We start from the raw sequence: 18,249 nt of genomic DNA on the forward strand, positions 1-18,249 counted from the left end.
TCTCTGACCACTCTCTCTCTCTCTGTAGATCTGGGAGATTCCTGACGGGGGTCTGAGCAGGCCAGTGGTCACTCTGTCTCTCTGACCACTCTCTCTCTCTCTGTAGATCTGGGAGATTCCTGACGGGGGTCTGAGCAGGCCAATGGTCACTCTGTCTCTCTGACCACTCTCTCTCTCTCTGTAGATCTGGGAGATTCCTGACGGGGGTCTGAGCAGGCCAGTGGTCACTCTGTCTCTCTGACCACTCTCTCTCTCTGTAGATCTGGGAGATTCCTGACGGGGGTCTGAGCAGGCCAGTGGTCACTCTGTCTCTCTGACCACTCTCTCTCTCTCTGTAGATCTGGGAGATTCCTGACGGGGGTCTGACCAAGCCGATGACCGAGGCAGTGGTCACTCTGGAGGGTCACTCCAAGCGTGTCGGGATTCTGAGCTGGCACCCCACTGCACACAATGTTCTACTCAGCGCAGGTACTGCATCCCCACTGCACACTCCCTGAACACTCCCTGCACACTCCCTGAACACACCCTGAATGCACCCTAAAAACTCCCTCAACACATCCTACAAACCTGAGCAAACACTGAAAATCATCTGAACACACCTTGCAAACTGGTAGTGTTAATGTACTGGAGTGTCCAGTCAGTGTGTGTGTATTAACCCCTCTCTCTCTCAGTGCAGTGTTAATGTACTGGAGTGTCCAGTCAGTGTGACTGTATTAACCCCTCTCTCTCTCAGTGCAGTGTTAATGTACTGGAGTGTCCAGTCAGTGTGACTGTATTAACCCCTCTCTCTCTCAGTGCAGTGTTAATGTACTGGAGTGTCCAGTCTGTGTGTCTGTATTAACCCCTCTCTCTCTCTCAGTGCAGTGTTAATGTACTGGAGTGTCCAGTCAGTGTGTCTGTATTAACCCCTCTCTCTCTCAGTGCAGTGTTAATGTACTGGAGTGTCCAGTCAGTGTGTGTGTATTAACCCCTCTCTCTCTCAGTGCAGTGTTAATGTACTGGAGTGTCCAGTCAGTGTGTGTGTATTAACCCCTCTCTCTCTCAGTGCAGTGTTAATGTACTGGAGTGTCAGTCAGTGTGTGTGTATGAACCCCTCTCTCTCTCAGTGCAGTGTTAATGTACTGGAGTGTCCAGTCAGGGTGTGTATTAACCCCTCTCTCTCAGTGCAGTGTTAATGTACTGGAGTGTCCAGTCAGTGTGTGTGTATGAACCCCTCTCTCTCAGTGCAGTGTTAATGTACTGGAGTGTCCAGTCAGTGTGTCTGTATTAACCCCTCTCTCTCTCTCAGTGCAGTGTTAATGTACTGGAGTGTCCAGTCAGTGTGTCTGTATTAACCCCTCTCTCTCAGTGCAGTGTTAATGTACTGGAGTGTCCAGTCAGTGTGTCTGTATTAACCCCTCTCTCTCAGTGCAGTGTTAATGTACTGGAGTGTCCAGTCAGTGTGTCTGTATTAACCCCTCTCTCTCTCAGTGCAGTGTTAATGTACTGGAGTGTCCAGTCAGTGTGTCTGTATTAACCCCTCTCTCTCTCAGTGCAGTGTTAATGTACTGGAGTGTCCAGTCAGTGTGTGTGTATTAACCCCTCTCTCTCTCAGTGCAGTGTTAATGTACTGGAGTGTCAGTCAGTGTGTGTGTATGAACCCCTCTCTCTCTCAGTGCAGTGTTAATGTACTGGAGTGTCCAGTCAGGGTGTGTATTAACCCCTCTCTCTCAGTGCAGTGTTAATGTACTGGAGTGTCCAGTCAGTGTGTGTGTATGAACCCCTCTCTCTCAGTGCAGTGTTAATGTACTGGAGTGTCCAGTCAGTGTGTCTGTATTAACCCCTCTCTCTCTCTCAGTGCAGTGTTAATGTACTGGAGTGTCCAGTCAGTGTGTCTGTATTAACCCCTCTCTCTCAGTGCAGTGTTAATGTACTGGAGTGTCCAGTCAGTGTGTCTGTATTAACCCCTCTCTCTCAGTGCAGTGTTAATGTACTGGAGTGTCCAGTCAGTGTGTCTGTATTAACCCCTCTCTGTCTCAGTGCAGTGTTAATGTACTGGAGTGTCCAGTCAGTGTGTCTGTATTAACCCCTCTCTCTCTCAGTGCAGTGTTAATGTACTGGAGTGTCCAGTCAGTGTGTCTGTATTAACCCCCCTCTCTCTCAGTGCAGTGTTAATGTACTGGAGTGTCCAGTCAGTGTGTGTGTATGAACCCCTCTCTCTCTCAGTGCAGTGTTAATGTACTGGAGTGTCCAGTCAGTGTGTCTGTATTAACCCCTCTCTCTCTCAGTGCAGTGTTAATGTACTGGAGTGTCCAGTCAGTGTGTGTGTATTAACCCCTCTCTCTCTCAGTGCAGTGTTAATGTACTGGAGTGTCCAGTCAGTGTGTGTGTATTAACCCCTCTCTCTCTCAGTGCAGTGTTAATGTACTGGAGTGTCAGTCAGTGTGTGTGTATGAACCCCTCTCTCTCTCAGTGCAGTGTTAATGTACTGGAGTGTCCAGTCAGGGTGTGTATTAACCCCTCTCTCTCAGTGCAGTGTTAATGTACTGGAGTGTCCAGTCAGTGTGTGTGTATGAACCCCTCTCTCTCAGTGCAGTGTTAATGTACTGGAGTGTCCAGTCAGTGTGTCTGTATTAACCCCTCTCTCTCTCTCAGTGCAGTGTTAATGTACTGGAGTGTCCAGTCAGTGTGTCTGTATTAACCCCTCTCTCTCAGTGCAGTGTTAATGTACTGGAGTGTCCAGTCAGTGTGTCTGTATTAACCCCTCTCTCTCAGTGCAGTGTTAATGTACTGGAGTGTCCAGTCAGTGTGTCTGTATTAACCCCTCTCTGTCTCAGTGCAGTGTTAATGTACTGGAGTGTCCAGTCAGTGTGTCTGTATTAACCCCTCTCTCTCTCAGTGCAGTGTTAATGTACTGGAGTGTCCAGTCAGTGTGTCTGTATTAACCCCCCTCTCTCTCAGTGCAGTGTTAATGTACTGGAGTGTCCAGTCAGTGTGTGTGTATGAACCCCTCTCTCTCTCAGTGCAGTGTTAATGTACTGGAGTGTCCAGTCAGTGTGTCTGTATTAACCCCTCTCTCTCTCAGTGCAGTGTTAATGTACTGGAGTGTCCAGTCAGTGTGTGTGTATTAACCCCTCTCTCTCTCAGTGCAGTGTTAATGTACTGGAGTGTCCAGTCAGTGTGTGTGTATTAACCCCTCTCTCTCTCAGTGCAGTGTTAATGTACTGGAGTGTCAGTCAGTGTGTGTATTGACCCCTCTCTCTCAGGCTGTGACAATGTCATCATGATCTGGAATGTGGCTTGTGGGGAGCCTGTGATCCGCCTGGACTCTCTGCACTCTGACATGATCTACAGTGTGGGCTGGAACTGCAATGGCAGCTGTATTGTCACCTCCTGCAAGGACAAGGTCATCCGCATCATCGACCCCCGAAAGGGCTCCGTCATCGCTGTGAGTGAGGCCTCAGGACCGCCACTGCCACTCCCACTGCCACTCCCACTGACACTGCCACTCCCACTGCCACTGACACTGACACACCCACTGACACTGACACTGACACTCCCACTGACACTGACACTGACACTCCCACTGACACTGACACTGCCACTCCCACTGACACTGACACTGCCACTCCCACTGACACTGACACACCCACTGACACTGCCACTGCCACTGACACTGACACTCCCACTGACACTCCCACTGACACTGCCACTGACACTGACACTGACACTGACACTGCCACTGCCACACCCACTGACACTGACACTGACACACCCACTGCCACACCCACTGCCACTGACACACCCACTGACACTGACACTGCCACTGACACTGACACTGACACACCCACTGCCACTGACACACCCACTGCCACTGTCACACCCACTGACACTGACACACCCACTGCCACACCCACTGCCACTGACACACCCACTGCCACTGACACTGACACTGACACACCCACTGCCACACCCACTGCCACTCCCACTGCCACTGACACTGACACACCCACTGACACTGACACACCCACTGCCACACCCACTGCCACTGACACACCCACTGCCACTGACACTGACACTGACACACCCACTGCCACACCCACTCCCACTCCCACTGACACTGACACTGACACTCCCACTGACACTGACACTGCCACTGACACTGACACTGACACACCCACTGACACTGCCACTGCCACACCCACTGCCACTGACACTGACACTGACACTGACACTGACACACCCACTCCCACTGACACTGCCACTGACACTGACACTGACACACCCACTGACACTGACACTGCCACTGACACTGACACTGACACTGACACACCCACTCCCACTGACACTGCCACTGACACTGACACTGACACACCCACTGACACTGACACTGCCACTGACACTGACACTCCCACTGCCACTGACACTGACACTGACACACCCACTGACACTGACACACCCACTCCCACTGACACTGACACTCCCACTGACACTGACACTGACACTGACACACCCACTGACACTCCCACTGACACTGACACTGCCACTGCCACTGACACTGCCACTGACACTGACACTCCCACTGACACTGACACTGACACTGCCACTGACACTGACACTGACACTGACACACCCACTGACACTGACACACCCACTCCCACTGACACTGACACTGACACACCCACTGCCACTGACACACCCACTGACACACCCACTGTCACTGACACTGACACTGACACTGACACTGACACTGACACTCCCACTGCCACTGACACTGACACTGACACTGACACTGACACACCCACTCCCACTGACACTGACACACCCACTCCCACTGACACTGACACTCCCACTGACACTGACACTGACACTCCCACTGACACTGACACTGACACTCCCACTGACACTGACACTGCCACTGCCACTGACACTGACACTGACACTGACACTGACACTGACACACCCACTGACACTGCCACTGACACTCCCACTGACACTGACACTGACACTCCCACTGACACTGACACTGACACTGACACTGACACTGACACTGACACTCCCACTGACACTGACACTGACACTGACACACCCACTGACACTGACACTGACACTCCCACTGACACTGACACTGACACTCCCACTGACACTGACACACCCACTGACACTGACACTGACACTGCCACTGACACTGACACACCCACTGACACTGACACTGCCACTCCCACTGACACTGACACACCCACTGACACTGACACTGACACTGACACTGACACTGCCACTGCCACTGACACTGACACTGACACTGACACACCCACTCCCACTGCCACTGCCACTGACACTCCCACTGCCACTCCCACTGCCACTCCCACTGACACTGCCACTCCCACTGCCACTGACACTGACACACCCACTGACACTGACACTGACACTCCCACTGACACTGACACTGACACTCCCACTGACACTGACACTGCCACTCCCACTGACACTGACACTGCCACTCCCACTGACACTGACACACCCACTGACACTGCCACTGCCACACCCACTGCCACTGACACACCCACTGCCACTGTCACACCCACTGACACTGACACACCCACTGCCACACCCACTGCCACTGACACACCCACTGACACTGACACTGACACTGACACTGACACTGACACACCCACTGCCACTGACACTGACACTGACACTGACACTGACACACCCACTGACACTGACACTGACACTGACACTGACACTGACACTCCCACTGACACTGACACTGACACTGACACACCCACTGACACTGACACTGACACTCCCACTGACACTGACACTGACACTCCCACTGACACTGACACACCCACTGACACTGACACTGACACTGCCACTGACACTGACACACCCACTGACACTGACACTGCCACTGCCACTCCCACTGACACTGACACACCCACTGACACTGACACTGCCACTCCCACTGACACTGACACTGACACTCCCACTGACACTGACACACCCACTGACACTGACACTGACACTGACACTGACACTGACACTGACACACCCACTGCCACTGACACTGACACTGACACTGACACTGACACACCCACTGACACTGACACTGACACTGACACTGACACTGACACTGACACTCCCACTGACACTGACACTGACACTGACACACCCACTGACACTGACACTGACACTCCCACTGACACTGACACTGACACTCCCACTGACACTGACACACCCACTGACACTGACACTGACACTGCCACTGACACTGACACACCCACTCCCACTGACACTGACACACCCACTCCCACTGCCACTGACACACCCACTGACACTGACACTGACACTGACACTGCCACTGACACTGACACTGACACTGACACTGACACACCCACTCCCACTGCCACTGCCACTGACACTCCCACTGACACTGACACTGACACTCCCACTGACACTGACACTGACACTGACACTGACACTGACACTGACACTGCCACTGACACACCCACTGACACTGACACTGACACTGACACACCCACTGACACTGACACTGACACTGACACTGCCACTGACACTGACACTGACACTGACACTCCCACTGACACTGACACTGACACACCCACTGACACTGACACTGACACTCCCACTGACACTGACACACCCACTCCCACTGACACTGACACACCCACTCCCACTGCCACTGACACACCCACTGACACTGACACTGACACTGACACTGACACTGACACTGACACACCCACTGCCACTGACACTGACACTGACACACCCACTGACACTGACACTGCCACTGACACTGACACACCCACTCCCACTGACACTGACACTGACACTGACACTGACACACCCACTCCCACTGACACTGCCACTGACACTGACACTGACACACCCACTGACACTGACACACCCACTCCCACTGACACTGACACTCCCACTGACACTGACACTGACACTGACACACCCACTGACACTCCCACTGACACTGACACTGCCACTGCCACTGACACTGCCACTGACACTGACACACCCACTGTCACTGACACTCCCACTGACACTGACACTGACACTGACACTGACACTGCCACTGACACTGACACTGACACTGACACACCCACTGACACTGACACACCCACTCCCACTGACACTGACACTGACACACCCACTGCCACTGACACACCCACTGACACACCCACTGTCACTGACACTGACACTGACACTGACACTGACACTGACACTCCCACTGACACTGACACTGACACTGACACACCCACTGACACTGACACTGACACTGCCACTGACACTGACACACCCACTCCCACTGACACTGACACACCCACTCCCACTGACACTGACACTCCCACTGACACTGACACTGACACTCCCACTGACACTGACACTGACACTCCCACTGACACTGACACTGCCACTGCCACTGACACTGACACTGACACTGACACTGACACTCCCACTGACACTGACACTCCCACTGACACTCCCACTGACACTGCCACTGACACTGACACTGACACTGACACTGACACTGACACACCCACTGACACTGACACTGACACTGACACTGACACTCCCACTGACACTGACACTGACACTGACACACCCACTGACACTGACACTGACACTCCCACTGACACTGACACTGACACTCCCACTGACACTGACACACCCACTGACACTGACACTGACACTGCCACTGACACTGACACACCCACTGACACTGACACTGCCACTCCCACTGACACTGACACACCCACTGACACTGACACTGACACTGCCACTGACACTGACACACCCACTCCCACTGACACTGACACACCCACTCCCACTGCCACTGACACACCCACTGACACTGACACTGACACTGACACTGACACTGACACACCCACTGACACTGCCACTGACACTGACACTGACACTGACACTCCCACTGCCACACCCACTGACACTCCCACTGCCACACCCACTGCCACACCCACTGCCACTGCCACTCCCACTGCCACTGACACTGACACACCCACTGACACTGACACTGACACTCCCACTGACACTGACACTGCCACTCCCACTGACACTGACACTGCCACTCCCACTGACACTGACACACCCACTGACACTGCCACTGCCACACCCACTGCCACTGACACACCCACTGCCACACCCACTGCCACTGACACACCCACTGACACTGACACTGACACTGACACACCCACTGACACTGACACACCCACTGACACTGACACACCCACTCCCACTGACACTGACACTGACACTGACACTGACACACCCACTCCCACTGACACTGCCACTGACACTGACACTGACACACCCACTGACACTGACACTGTCACACCCACTGACACTGACACACCCACTCCCACTGACACTGCCACTGACACTGACACTGACACACCCACTGACACTGACACTGACACACCCACTCCCACTGACACTGACACTCCCACTGACACTGACACTGACACTGACACACCCACTGACACTCCCACTGACACTGACACTGCCACTGCCACTGACACTGCCACTGACACTGACACACCCACTGACACTGACACTGCCACTGCCACTCCCACTGACACTGACACTGACACTGACACTGACACTCCCACTGCCACTGCCACTGACACTCCCACTGACACTGACACTGACACACCCACTGACACTGACACACCCACTCCCACTGACACTGACACTCCCACTGACACTGACACTGACACTGACACACCCACTGACACTCCCACTGACACTGACACACCCACTGACACTGACACTGACACACCCACTGACACTGACACTCCCACTGACACTGACACACCCACTGACACTGACACTGACACACCCACTGACACTGACACACCCACTCCCACTGCCACTGCCACTCCCACTGACACTGACACTGACACTCCCACTGCCACTGCCACTGCCACTGCCACTCCCACTGACACTGACACTGACACTCCCACTGCCACTGCCACTGCCACTGACACTCCCACTGCCACACCCACTGACACTGACACTGCCACTCCCACTGACACTGACACTCCCACTGACACTGACACACCCACTGCCACACCCACTCCCACTGACACTGACACTGACACTGACACACCCACTCCCACTGACACTGACACTCCCACTGACACTGACACTGCCACTCCCACTGACACTCCCACTGCCACACCCACTGACACTCCCACTGACACTGACACTCCCACTGACACTGACACTGACACTGACACTGACACACCCACTGCCACTGACACACCCACTGCCACACCCACTGCCACTGACACTGACACTGACACTGACACTCCCACTGCCACACCCACTCCCACTGACACTGACACTGACACACCCACTGCCACTCCCACTGACACTGACACTCCCACTGACACTGACACTGACACTGACACACCCACTGTCACTGACACTCCCACTGACACTGACACTGACACTGACACTGACACTGCCACTGACACTGACACTGACACTGACACACCCACTGACACTGACACACCCACTCCCACTGACACTGACACTGACACACCCACTGCCACTGACACACCCACTGACACACCCACTGTCACTGACACTGACACTGACACTGACACTGACACTGACACTCCCACTGACACTGACACTGACACTGACACACCCACTGACACTGACACTGACACTGCCACTGACACTGACACACCCACTGACACTGACACTGACACTCCCACTGACACTGACACTCCCACTGACACTGACACTGACACTCCCACTGACACTGACACTCCCACTGACACTGACACTGACACTCCCACTGACACTGACACTGCCACTGCCACTGACACTGACACTGACACTGACACTCCCACTGACACTCCCACTGACACTGCCACTGACACTGACACTGACACTGACACTGACACTGACACACCCACTGACACTGACACTGACACTGACACTGACACTGACACTGACACTCCCACTGACACTGACACTGACACTGACACACCCACTGACACTGACACTGACACTCCCACTGACACTGACACTGACACTCCCACTGACACTGACACACCCACTGACACTGACACTGACACTGCCACTGACACTGACACACCCACTGACACTGACACTGCCACTCCCACTGACACTGACACACCCACTGACACTGACACACCCACTCCCACTGACACTGACACACCCACTCCCACTGCCACTGACACACCCACTGACACTGACACTGACACTGACACTGCCACTGACACTGACACTGACACTGACACTGACACACCCACTGCCACTGCCACTGACACTCCCACTGCCACACCCACTGCCACACCCACTGCCACTGACACTCCCACTGCCACACCCACTGCCACTCCCACTGCCACTCCCACTGCCACACCCACTGCCACTGCCACTGACACTCCCACTGCCACACCCACTGACACTCCCACTGACACACCCACTCCCACTGACACACCCACTGCCACACCCACTGCCACTGACACACCCACTGCCACTGACACTGACACTGACACACCCACTGACACTGACACTGCCACTGACACTGACACACCCACTCCCACTGACACTGACACTGACACTGACACTGACACACCCACTCCCACTGACACTGCCACTGACACTGACACTGACACACCCACTGACACTGACACTGTCACACCCACTGCCACTGACACTGACACTCCCACTGACACTGACACTGCCACTCCCACTGACACTCCCACTGCCACACCCACTGACACTCCCACTGACACTGACACTCCCACTGCCACTGACACTGACACTGACACTGACACTCCCACTGCCACACCCACTCCCACTGACACTGACACTGACACACCCACTGCCACTCCCACTGACACTGACACTGACACTGACACTGACACACCCACTGTCACTGACACTCCCACTGACACTGACACTGACACTGACACTGACACTGACACACCCACTGACACTGACACTGACACTGCCACTGACACTGACACACCCACTCCCACTGACACTGACACACCCACTCCCACTGACACTGACACTGACACTCCCACTGACACTGACACTGCCACTGCCACTGACACTGACACTGACACTGACACTGACACTCCCACTGACACTGACACTCCCACTGACACTCCCACTGACACTGCCACTGACACTGACACTGACACTGACACTGACACTGACACACCCACTGACACTGACACTGACACTGACACTGACACTGACACTGACACTCCCACTGACACTGACACTGACACTGACACACCCACTGACACTGACACTGCCACTCCCACTGACACTGACACTGCCACTCCCACTGACACTGACACACCCACTGACACTGACACTGACACTGCCACTGACACTGACACACCCACTCCCACTGACACTGACACACCCACTCCCACTGCCACTGACACACCCACTGCCACTGACACTGACACTGACACTGACACTGACACACCCACTGCCACTGCCACTGACACTCCCACTGCCACACCCACTGACACTCCCACTGCCACACCCACTGCCACACCCACTGCCACTGACACTCCCACTGCCACACCCACTGCCACTCCCACTGCCACTCCCACTGCCACACCCACTGCCACTGCCACTGACACTCCCACTGCCACACCCACTGCCACACCCACTGCCACTCCCACTGCCACTCCCACTGACACACCCACTCCCACTGACACACCCACTGCCACACCCACTGCCACTGACACACCCACTGCCACTGACACACCCACTCCCACTGACACTGACACACCCACTGCCACTGTCACACCCACTGACACTGCCACACCCACTGACACACCCACTGCCACTGCCACTGCCACTGCCACACCCACTGACACTCCCACTGCCACACCCACTTCCCTCTTTTTTTCGGCTCCTTTTTCTGTTTCCTACATTTCACAGATACTCCATTCCTCTCTAAGTATTAGTAATAATAATAATAATAATAAAAATAATAATAATAATTGCTGACCCTTATGTAGCGCCTGTCTGGACACTCCACTCAAAGTGCTGTACAGGTCATGGGGATCCCCCCCACCCCCAGCAGTGTGTACCCCACCTGGATGAGGCTCCAGTCCTCTCCCACACAGCAGCTCTCAGTGGAGGAGAGCAGAGCGATGAGGACAGGTCAGAGAGGGGGGTTATTAGGAGGCCTTGATGGGTAAGGGCCAGGGGAAAATCTGGCCAGGACACTGGGGTAACACCCCGACTCTTTTATAGAGACACCCCGGGATTGTTAATGAGCACAGAGAGTCAGGACCCCGGCTTCACGTCTCATCAGAAGGACGGCGCCTGTTTACAGTCCAGTGTCCCCGTCAGTGTCCAGCCCTACTCTTTTATAGCTCACCATCACTGGACTGGGGCATCAGAGCGCAGGGTGAGAGCGCCCCCTGCTGGCCCCACTCACCCCTCTCCCAGGAGTAGCCTTAGTTTTTCCCAGGAGTCTCCCCTCCAGGTACTGACCAGGCTCCCCCTGCTGGGCTTTAGTGGGTTTCCAGTTGTGAGTTGCAAAGTGATATGACTGCAACTAACACTGTGATAAATGCAGTGTTAATGTACTGGAGTGTCCAGTCAGTGTGTGTATGAACCCCTCTCTCTCAGTGCAGTGTTAATGTACTGGAGTGTCCAGTCAGTGTGTCTGTATTAACCCCTCTCTCTCTCAGTGCAGTGTTAATGTACTGGAGTGTCCAGTCAGTGTGTCTGTATGAGCCCCTCTCTCTCTCAGTGCAGTGTTAATGTACTGGAGTGTCCAGTCAGTGTGTCTGTATTAACCCCTCTCTCTCAGTGCAGTGTTAATGTACTGGAGTGTCCAGTCAGTGTGTCTGTATTAACCCCTCTCTCTCAGTGTAGTGTTAATGTACTGGAGTGTCCAGTCAGTGTGTCTGTATTAACCATCCTCTCTCAGTGCAGTGTTAATGTACTGGAGTGTCCAGTCAGTGTGTCTGTATTAACCCCCCTCTCTCTCAGTGCAGTGTTAATGTACTGGAGTGTCCAGTCAGTGTGTCTGTATTAACCCCCCTCTCTCTCAGTGCAGTGTTAATGTACTGGAGTGTCCAGTCAGTGTGTCTGTATTAACCCCCCTCTCTCTCAGTGCAGTGTTAATGTACTGGAGTGTCCAGTCAGTGTGTCTGTATTAACCCCCCTCTCTCTCAGTGCAGTGTTAATGTACTGGAGTGTCCAGTCAGTGTGTCTGTATGAGCCCCTCTCTCTCTCGGTGCAGTGTTAATGTACTGGAGTGTCCAGTCAGTGTTTGTATTAACCCCTCTCTCTCTCTCAGTGCAGTGTTAATGTACTGGAGTGTCCAGTCAGTGTGTGTGTATTAACCCCTCTCTCTCTCAGTGCAGTGTTAATGTACTGGAGTGTCAGTCAGTGTGTGTGTATTAACCCCTCTCTCTCTCAGTGCAGTGTTAATGTACTGGAGTGTCAGTCAGTGTGTGTGTATGAACCCCTCTCTCTCTCAGTGCAGTGTTAATGTACTGGAGTGTCAGTCAGTGTGTGTATTGACCCCTCTCTCTCTCAGTGCAGTGTTAATGTACTGGAGTGTCCAGTCAGTGTGTCTGTATTAACCCCTCTCTCTCTCAGTGCAGTGTTAATGTACTGGAGTGTCCAGTCAGTGTGTCTGTATGAACCCCTCTCTCTCAGTGCAGTGTTAATGTACTGGAGTGTCAGTCAGTGTGTGTATTGACCCCTCTCTCTCTCAGTGCAGTGTTAATGTACTGGAGTGTCCAGTCAGTGTGTCTGTATTAACCCCCCTCTCTCTCAGTGCAGTGTTAATGTACTGGAGTGTCCAGTCAGTGTGTCTGTATTAACCCCTCTCTCTCAGTGCAGTGTTAATGTACTGGAGTGTCCAGTCAGTGTGTCTGTATTAACCCCTCTCTCTCTCTGTGCAGTGTTAATGTACTGGAGTGTCCAGTCAGTGTGTCTGTATTAACCCCTCTCTCTCTCTGTGCAGTGTTAATGTACTGGAGTGTCCAGTCAGTGTGTCTGTATTAACCCCCCTCTCTCTCAGTGCAGTGTTAATGTACTGGAGTGTCCAGTCAGTGTGTCTGTATTAACCCCTCTCTCTCAGTGCAGTGTTAATGTACTGGAGTGTCCAGTCAGTGTGTCTGTATTAACCCCTCTCTCTCAGTGCAGTGTTAATGTACTGGAGTGTCCAGTCAGTGTGTCTGTATTAACCCCTCTCTCTCTCTGTGCAGTGTTAATGTACTGGAGTGTCCAGTCAGTGTGTCTGTATTAACCCCTCTCTCTCTCAGTGCAGTGTTAATGTACTGGAGTGTCCAGTCAGTGTGTGTGTATGAACCCCTCTCTCTCTCAGTGCAGTGATAATGTACTGGAGTGTCCAGTCAGTGTGTCTGTATTAACCCCTCTCTCTCTCAGTGCAGTGTTAATGTACTGGAGTGTCCAGTCAGTGTGTCTGTATTAACCCCTCTCTCTCAGTGCAGTGTTAATGTACTGGAGTGTCCAGTCAGTGTGTCTGTATTAACCCCTCTCTCTCTCAGTGCAGTGTTCATGTACTGGAGTGTCCAGTCAGTGTGTCTGTATTAACCCCTCTCTCTCTCAGTGCAGTGTTAATGTACTGGAGTGTCCAGTCAGTGTGTCTGTATTAACCCCTCTCTCTCTGTTGCAGGAGAAGGAGAAGCCTCATGAGGGCTCCAGACCTGTCAGGGCGATCTTTGTGTCTGATGGGAAGATCCTGACCACAGGGTTCAGCCGCATGAGTGAGAGACAGGTGGCCTTGTGGGATCCGGTACGTCCTGATGACCTACGACCTTCAGGGGGCAGTATTAGCAGCAGTAGTGATCAGTGCTGGTGAACAGTAGTGATTCTCCTCGTGACTGTGCTGCTCTGTGTGTGTCTGTGCAGAGCAGTTTCTCAGAGCCCATGACACTGCAGGAGCTCGACACCAGCAGTGGAGTCCTGCTACCCTTCTTTGACCCCGATACTGGTATCGTTTACCTGGTGGGCAAGGTTAGTTTTCTGGAAAGAGTTAACATCCCTTCCTCTCAGTTCAGTGTGTATTAACCCCTCTCTCTCTCAGTACAGTGTGTATTAACCCCTCTCTCTCAGTATAGGTTGTATTAACCCCTCTCTCTCAGTACAGGGTGTATTAACCCCTCTCTCTTTCAGTACAGGGTATATTAACCCCTTTCTCTCAGTTCAGTGTGTATTAACCCCTATCTCTCAGTACAGGGTGTATTAACCCCTCTCTCTCAGTATAGGTTGTATTAACCCGTCTGTCTCTCTCGGTACAGGGTATAGTAACCCCTTTCTCTCTGTTCAGGGTGTAACACCTCTCTCTCTCAGTACAGGGTGTATTAACCCCTCTCTTTCTCTCAGTTGTGTGTATTAACCCCTCTCTCAGTACAGCGTGTATTAACCCCTCTCTCTCAGTATAGGTTGTATTAACCCGTCTGTCTCTCAGTTCAGTGTGTATTAACCCCTCTCTCTCAGTACAGGGTTATTAACCCCTCTCTCTCAGTATAGGTTGTATTAACCCATCTGTCTCTCAGTTCAGTGTGTATTAACCCCTCTCTCTCCGTACGGGGTGTATTAACCCGTCTGTCTCTCTCAGGGGGACAGCAGTATCCGGTATTTCGAGATCACGGATGAGGCTCCCTATGTCCACTACCTGTCCATGTACAGCAGTAAGGAGTCCCAGAAGGGCATGGGTTACATGCCCAAGAGAGGCCTGGAGATCAACAAGTGTGAGATAGCCAGGTACGCTGACCGCCGGGCTGACCACCCTCTGTCCTGCAGGACTGACCGTATAGGGTTGGTCTGCATACAGTACTGGTCTCTACACAGAGCTGGTCTGTATACAGTATTGGTCTCTACACAGAGCTGGTCTGTATACAGTACTGGTCTCTATACAGAGCTGGTCCGTATACAGTATTGGTCACTATACAGAGCTGGTCTGTACTGTATACAGTACTGGCCTCTATACAGAGCTGGTCTGTATACAGTATTGGTCACTATACAGAGCTGGTATGTACTCTATACAGTATTGGTCACTATACAGAGCTGGTCTGTATACAGTATTGGTCTCTATACAGAGCTGGTATGTACTGTATATAGTATTGGTTACTATACAGAGCTGGTCCGTATACAGTATTGGTCACTATACAGAGCTGGTCCGTATACAGTATTGGTCTCTATACAGAGCTGGTCTGTATACAGTATTGGTTACTATACAGAGCTGGTCCGTATACAGTATTGGTCACTATACAGAGCTGGTCCGTATACAGTACTGGTCACTATACAGAGCTGGTCTGTATACAGTATTGGTCACGATACAGAGTTGGTCTGTATACAGTATTGGTCACTATACAGAGCTGGTCTGTACTGTATACAGTATTGGTCACTATACAGAGCTGGTCTGTACTGTATACAGTACTGGTCTCTATACAGAGCTGGTCTGTATACAGTATTGGTCACTATACAGAGCTGGTCCGTATACAGTATTGGTCACTATACAGAGCTGGTCCGTATACAGTACTGGTCACTATACAGAGCTGGTCCGTATACAGTATTGGTCACTATACAGAGCTGGTCTGTACTGTATACAGTACTGGTCTCTATACAGAGCTGGTCTGTATACAGTATTGGTCACGATACAGAGCTGGTCTGTACTGTATACAGTATTGGTCACTATACAGAGCTGGTCCGTATACAGTACTGGTCACTATACAGAGCTGGTCCGTATACAGTACTGGTCACTATACAGAGCTGGTCTGTATACGATGTCGATTGTTATATGGTGCATCGTGGTCTCAGTCAGTCCCTGCTGTCTCCACAGGTTCTATAAGCTACACGAGAGGAAATGTGAGCCTATTGTAATGACCGTCCCCCGCAAGGTAAGAGCACCTGTACCTGTTCACCTGTAGACACTGTCGACAGTGTGCCTGTCTCTGTAGACACCCTGTCTCCCATTACACACTGACGCTCCTCTCTCTCTCCCAGTCCGATCTGTTCCAGGAGGACCTCTACCCTGACACGATTGGTCCAGAGCCTGCGGTGGAGGCTGACGATTGGTTCGCTGGGAAGGACGGGGAGCCAATCCTGATCTCGCTGAAGGAGGGCTTCGTCGCGACCAAGACCAAAGAGTTCAAAGTGGTGAAGAGCTTGCTGAGCACCAGCAGGCTGGCTGGACACAAGCAGGCAGACAGCGGGGTAAGAGAGACAGACAGGCCCTGGACACACAGACAGGCCCTGGACACACAGACAGGCACTGGACACACAGACAGGCCCTGGACACAAGCAGGCAGACAGCGGGGTAAGAGAGACAGACAGGCCCTGGACACACAGACAGGCCCTGGACACACAGAGAGGCACTGGACACACAGACACTAGACACACAGCCAGGCATCTGTTCTGTGATCTGGACACAGACAGACAGACAGACAGACAGACAGACAGACAGACAGAGGGATACTCACTGGGGCGAGCACTCAGACTGCACTGACCCCTCTCTCTCAGGACGTCCAGTCTCTGGCTGAGGAGCTGAAGAAGCTGAGGACAGCAGTGGAGGCGCTGACCAAGAGGGTGCAGACCCTGGAGCAGAAGAGCTAGAGCCATTGTCTGTCACCGCGTCGTCCAGACGGGACGAGCCCGAGACCCCAGCCCCGTGTGTGTGCGTTTCTCAACTAGCTGAAACCAAAAATAAACAATGACTGTAATATGCCAACTGAACATGTGGTCTGACTCACCTCAATGGGACAGGGAGAGATTTACTCCAGACTGAAGGGCGAAGTTCCTTTCAGCTCTGGAGCTACTCCAGATATCTGAAGAAGCATAAACATCAAAACACCTGAAGAACACACCTCACACACCTGAAGAACACACCTCACACACCTGAAGAACACACCTCACACACCTGAAGAACACACCTCACACACACCTGAAGAACACACCTCACACACCTGAAGAACACACCTCACACACCTGAAGAATACACCTCACACACCTGAAGAACACACCTCACACACACCTGAAGAACACACCTCACACACCTGAAGAACACACCTCACACACCTGAAGAACACACCTCACACACACCTGAAGAACACAGTCTCACACACACCTGAAGAACACACCTCACACACACCTGAAGAACACACCTCACACACCTGAAGAACACACCTCACACACCTGAAGAATACACCTCACACA

At 52.7% G+C, this 18,249-nt stretch overlaps 1 protein-coding gene across 1 annotated transcript in view; it reads left to right on the forward strand.

Moving 5' to 3' along the window:
- coro1a (coronin, actin binding protein, 1A) overlaps positions 1-17,769 on the forward strand; it is a 40,792-nt gene extending 23,023 nt beyond the window's left edge. The window contains exons 4-11 of the mRNA XM_088637292.1: positions 339-468; positions 3,246-3,427; positions 14,708-14,827; positions 14,944-15,048; positions 15,653-15,798; positions 16,877-16,934; positions 17,041-17,250; positions 17,557-17,769. Coding sequence (XP_088493418.1) covers positions 339-468; positions 3,246-3,427; positions 14,708-14,827; positions 14,944-15,048; positions 15,653-15,798; positions 16,877-16,934; positions 17,041-17,250; positions 17,557-17,649 — 1,044 coding nt within the window. The 3' untranslated portion in view covers positions 17,650-17,769. The remainder of the gene's footprint in view (positions 1-338; positions 469-3,245; positions 3,428-14,707; positions 14,828-14,943; positions 15,049-15,652; positions 15,799-16,876; positions 16,935-17,040; positions 17,251-17,556) is intronic.
- Positions 17,770-18,249: the final 480 nt, after the last annotated feature.

Source organism: Lepisosteus platostomus, chromosome 6, assembly GCF_059453375.1.
Source record: "Lepisosteus platostomus isolate fLepPlt1 chromosome 6, fLepPlt1.hap1, whole genome shotgun sequence".
Classification (NCBI taxonomy): domain Eukaryota; kingdom Metazoa; phylum Chordata; class Actinopteri; order Semionotiformes; family Lepisosteidae; genus Lepisosteus; species Lepisosteus platostomus.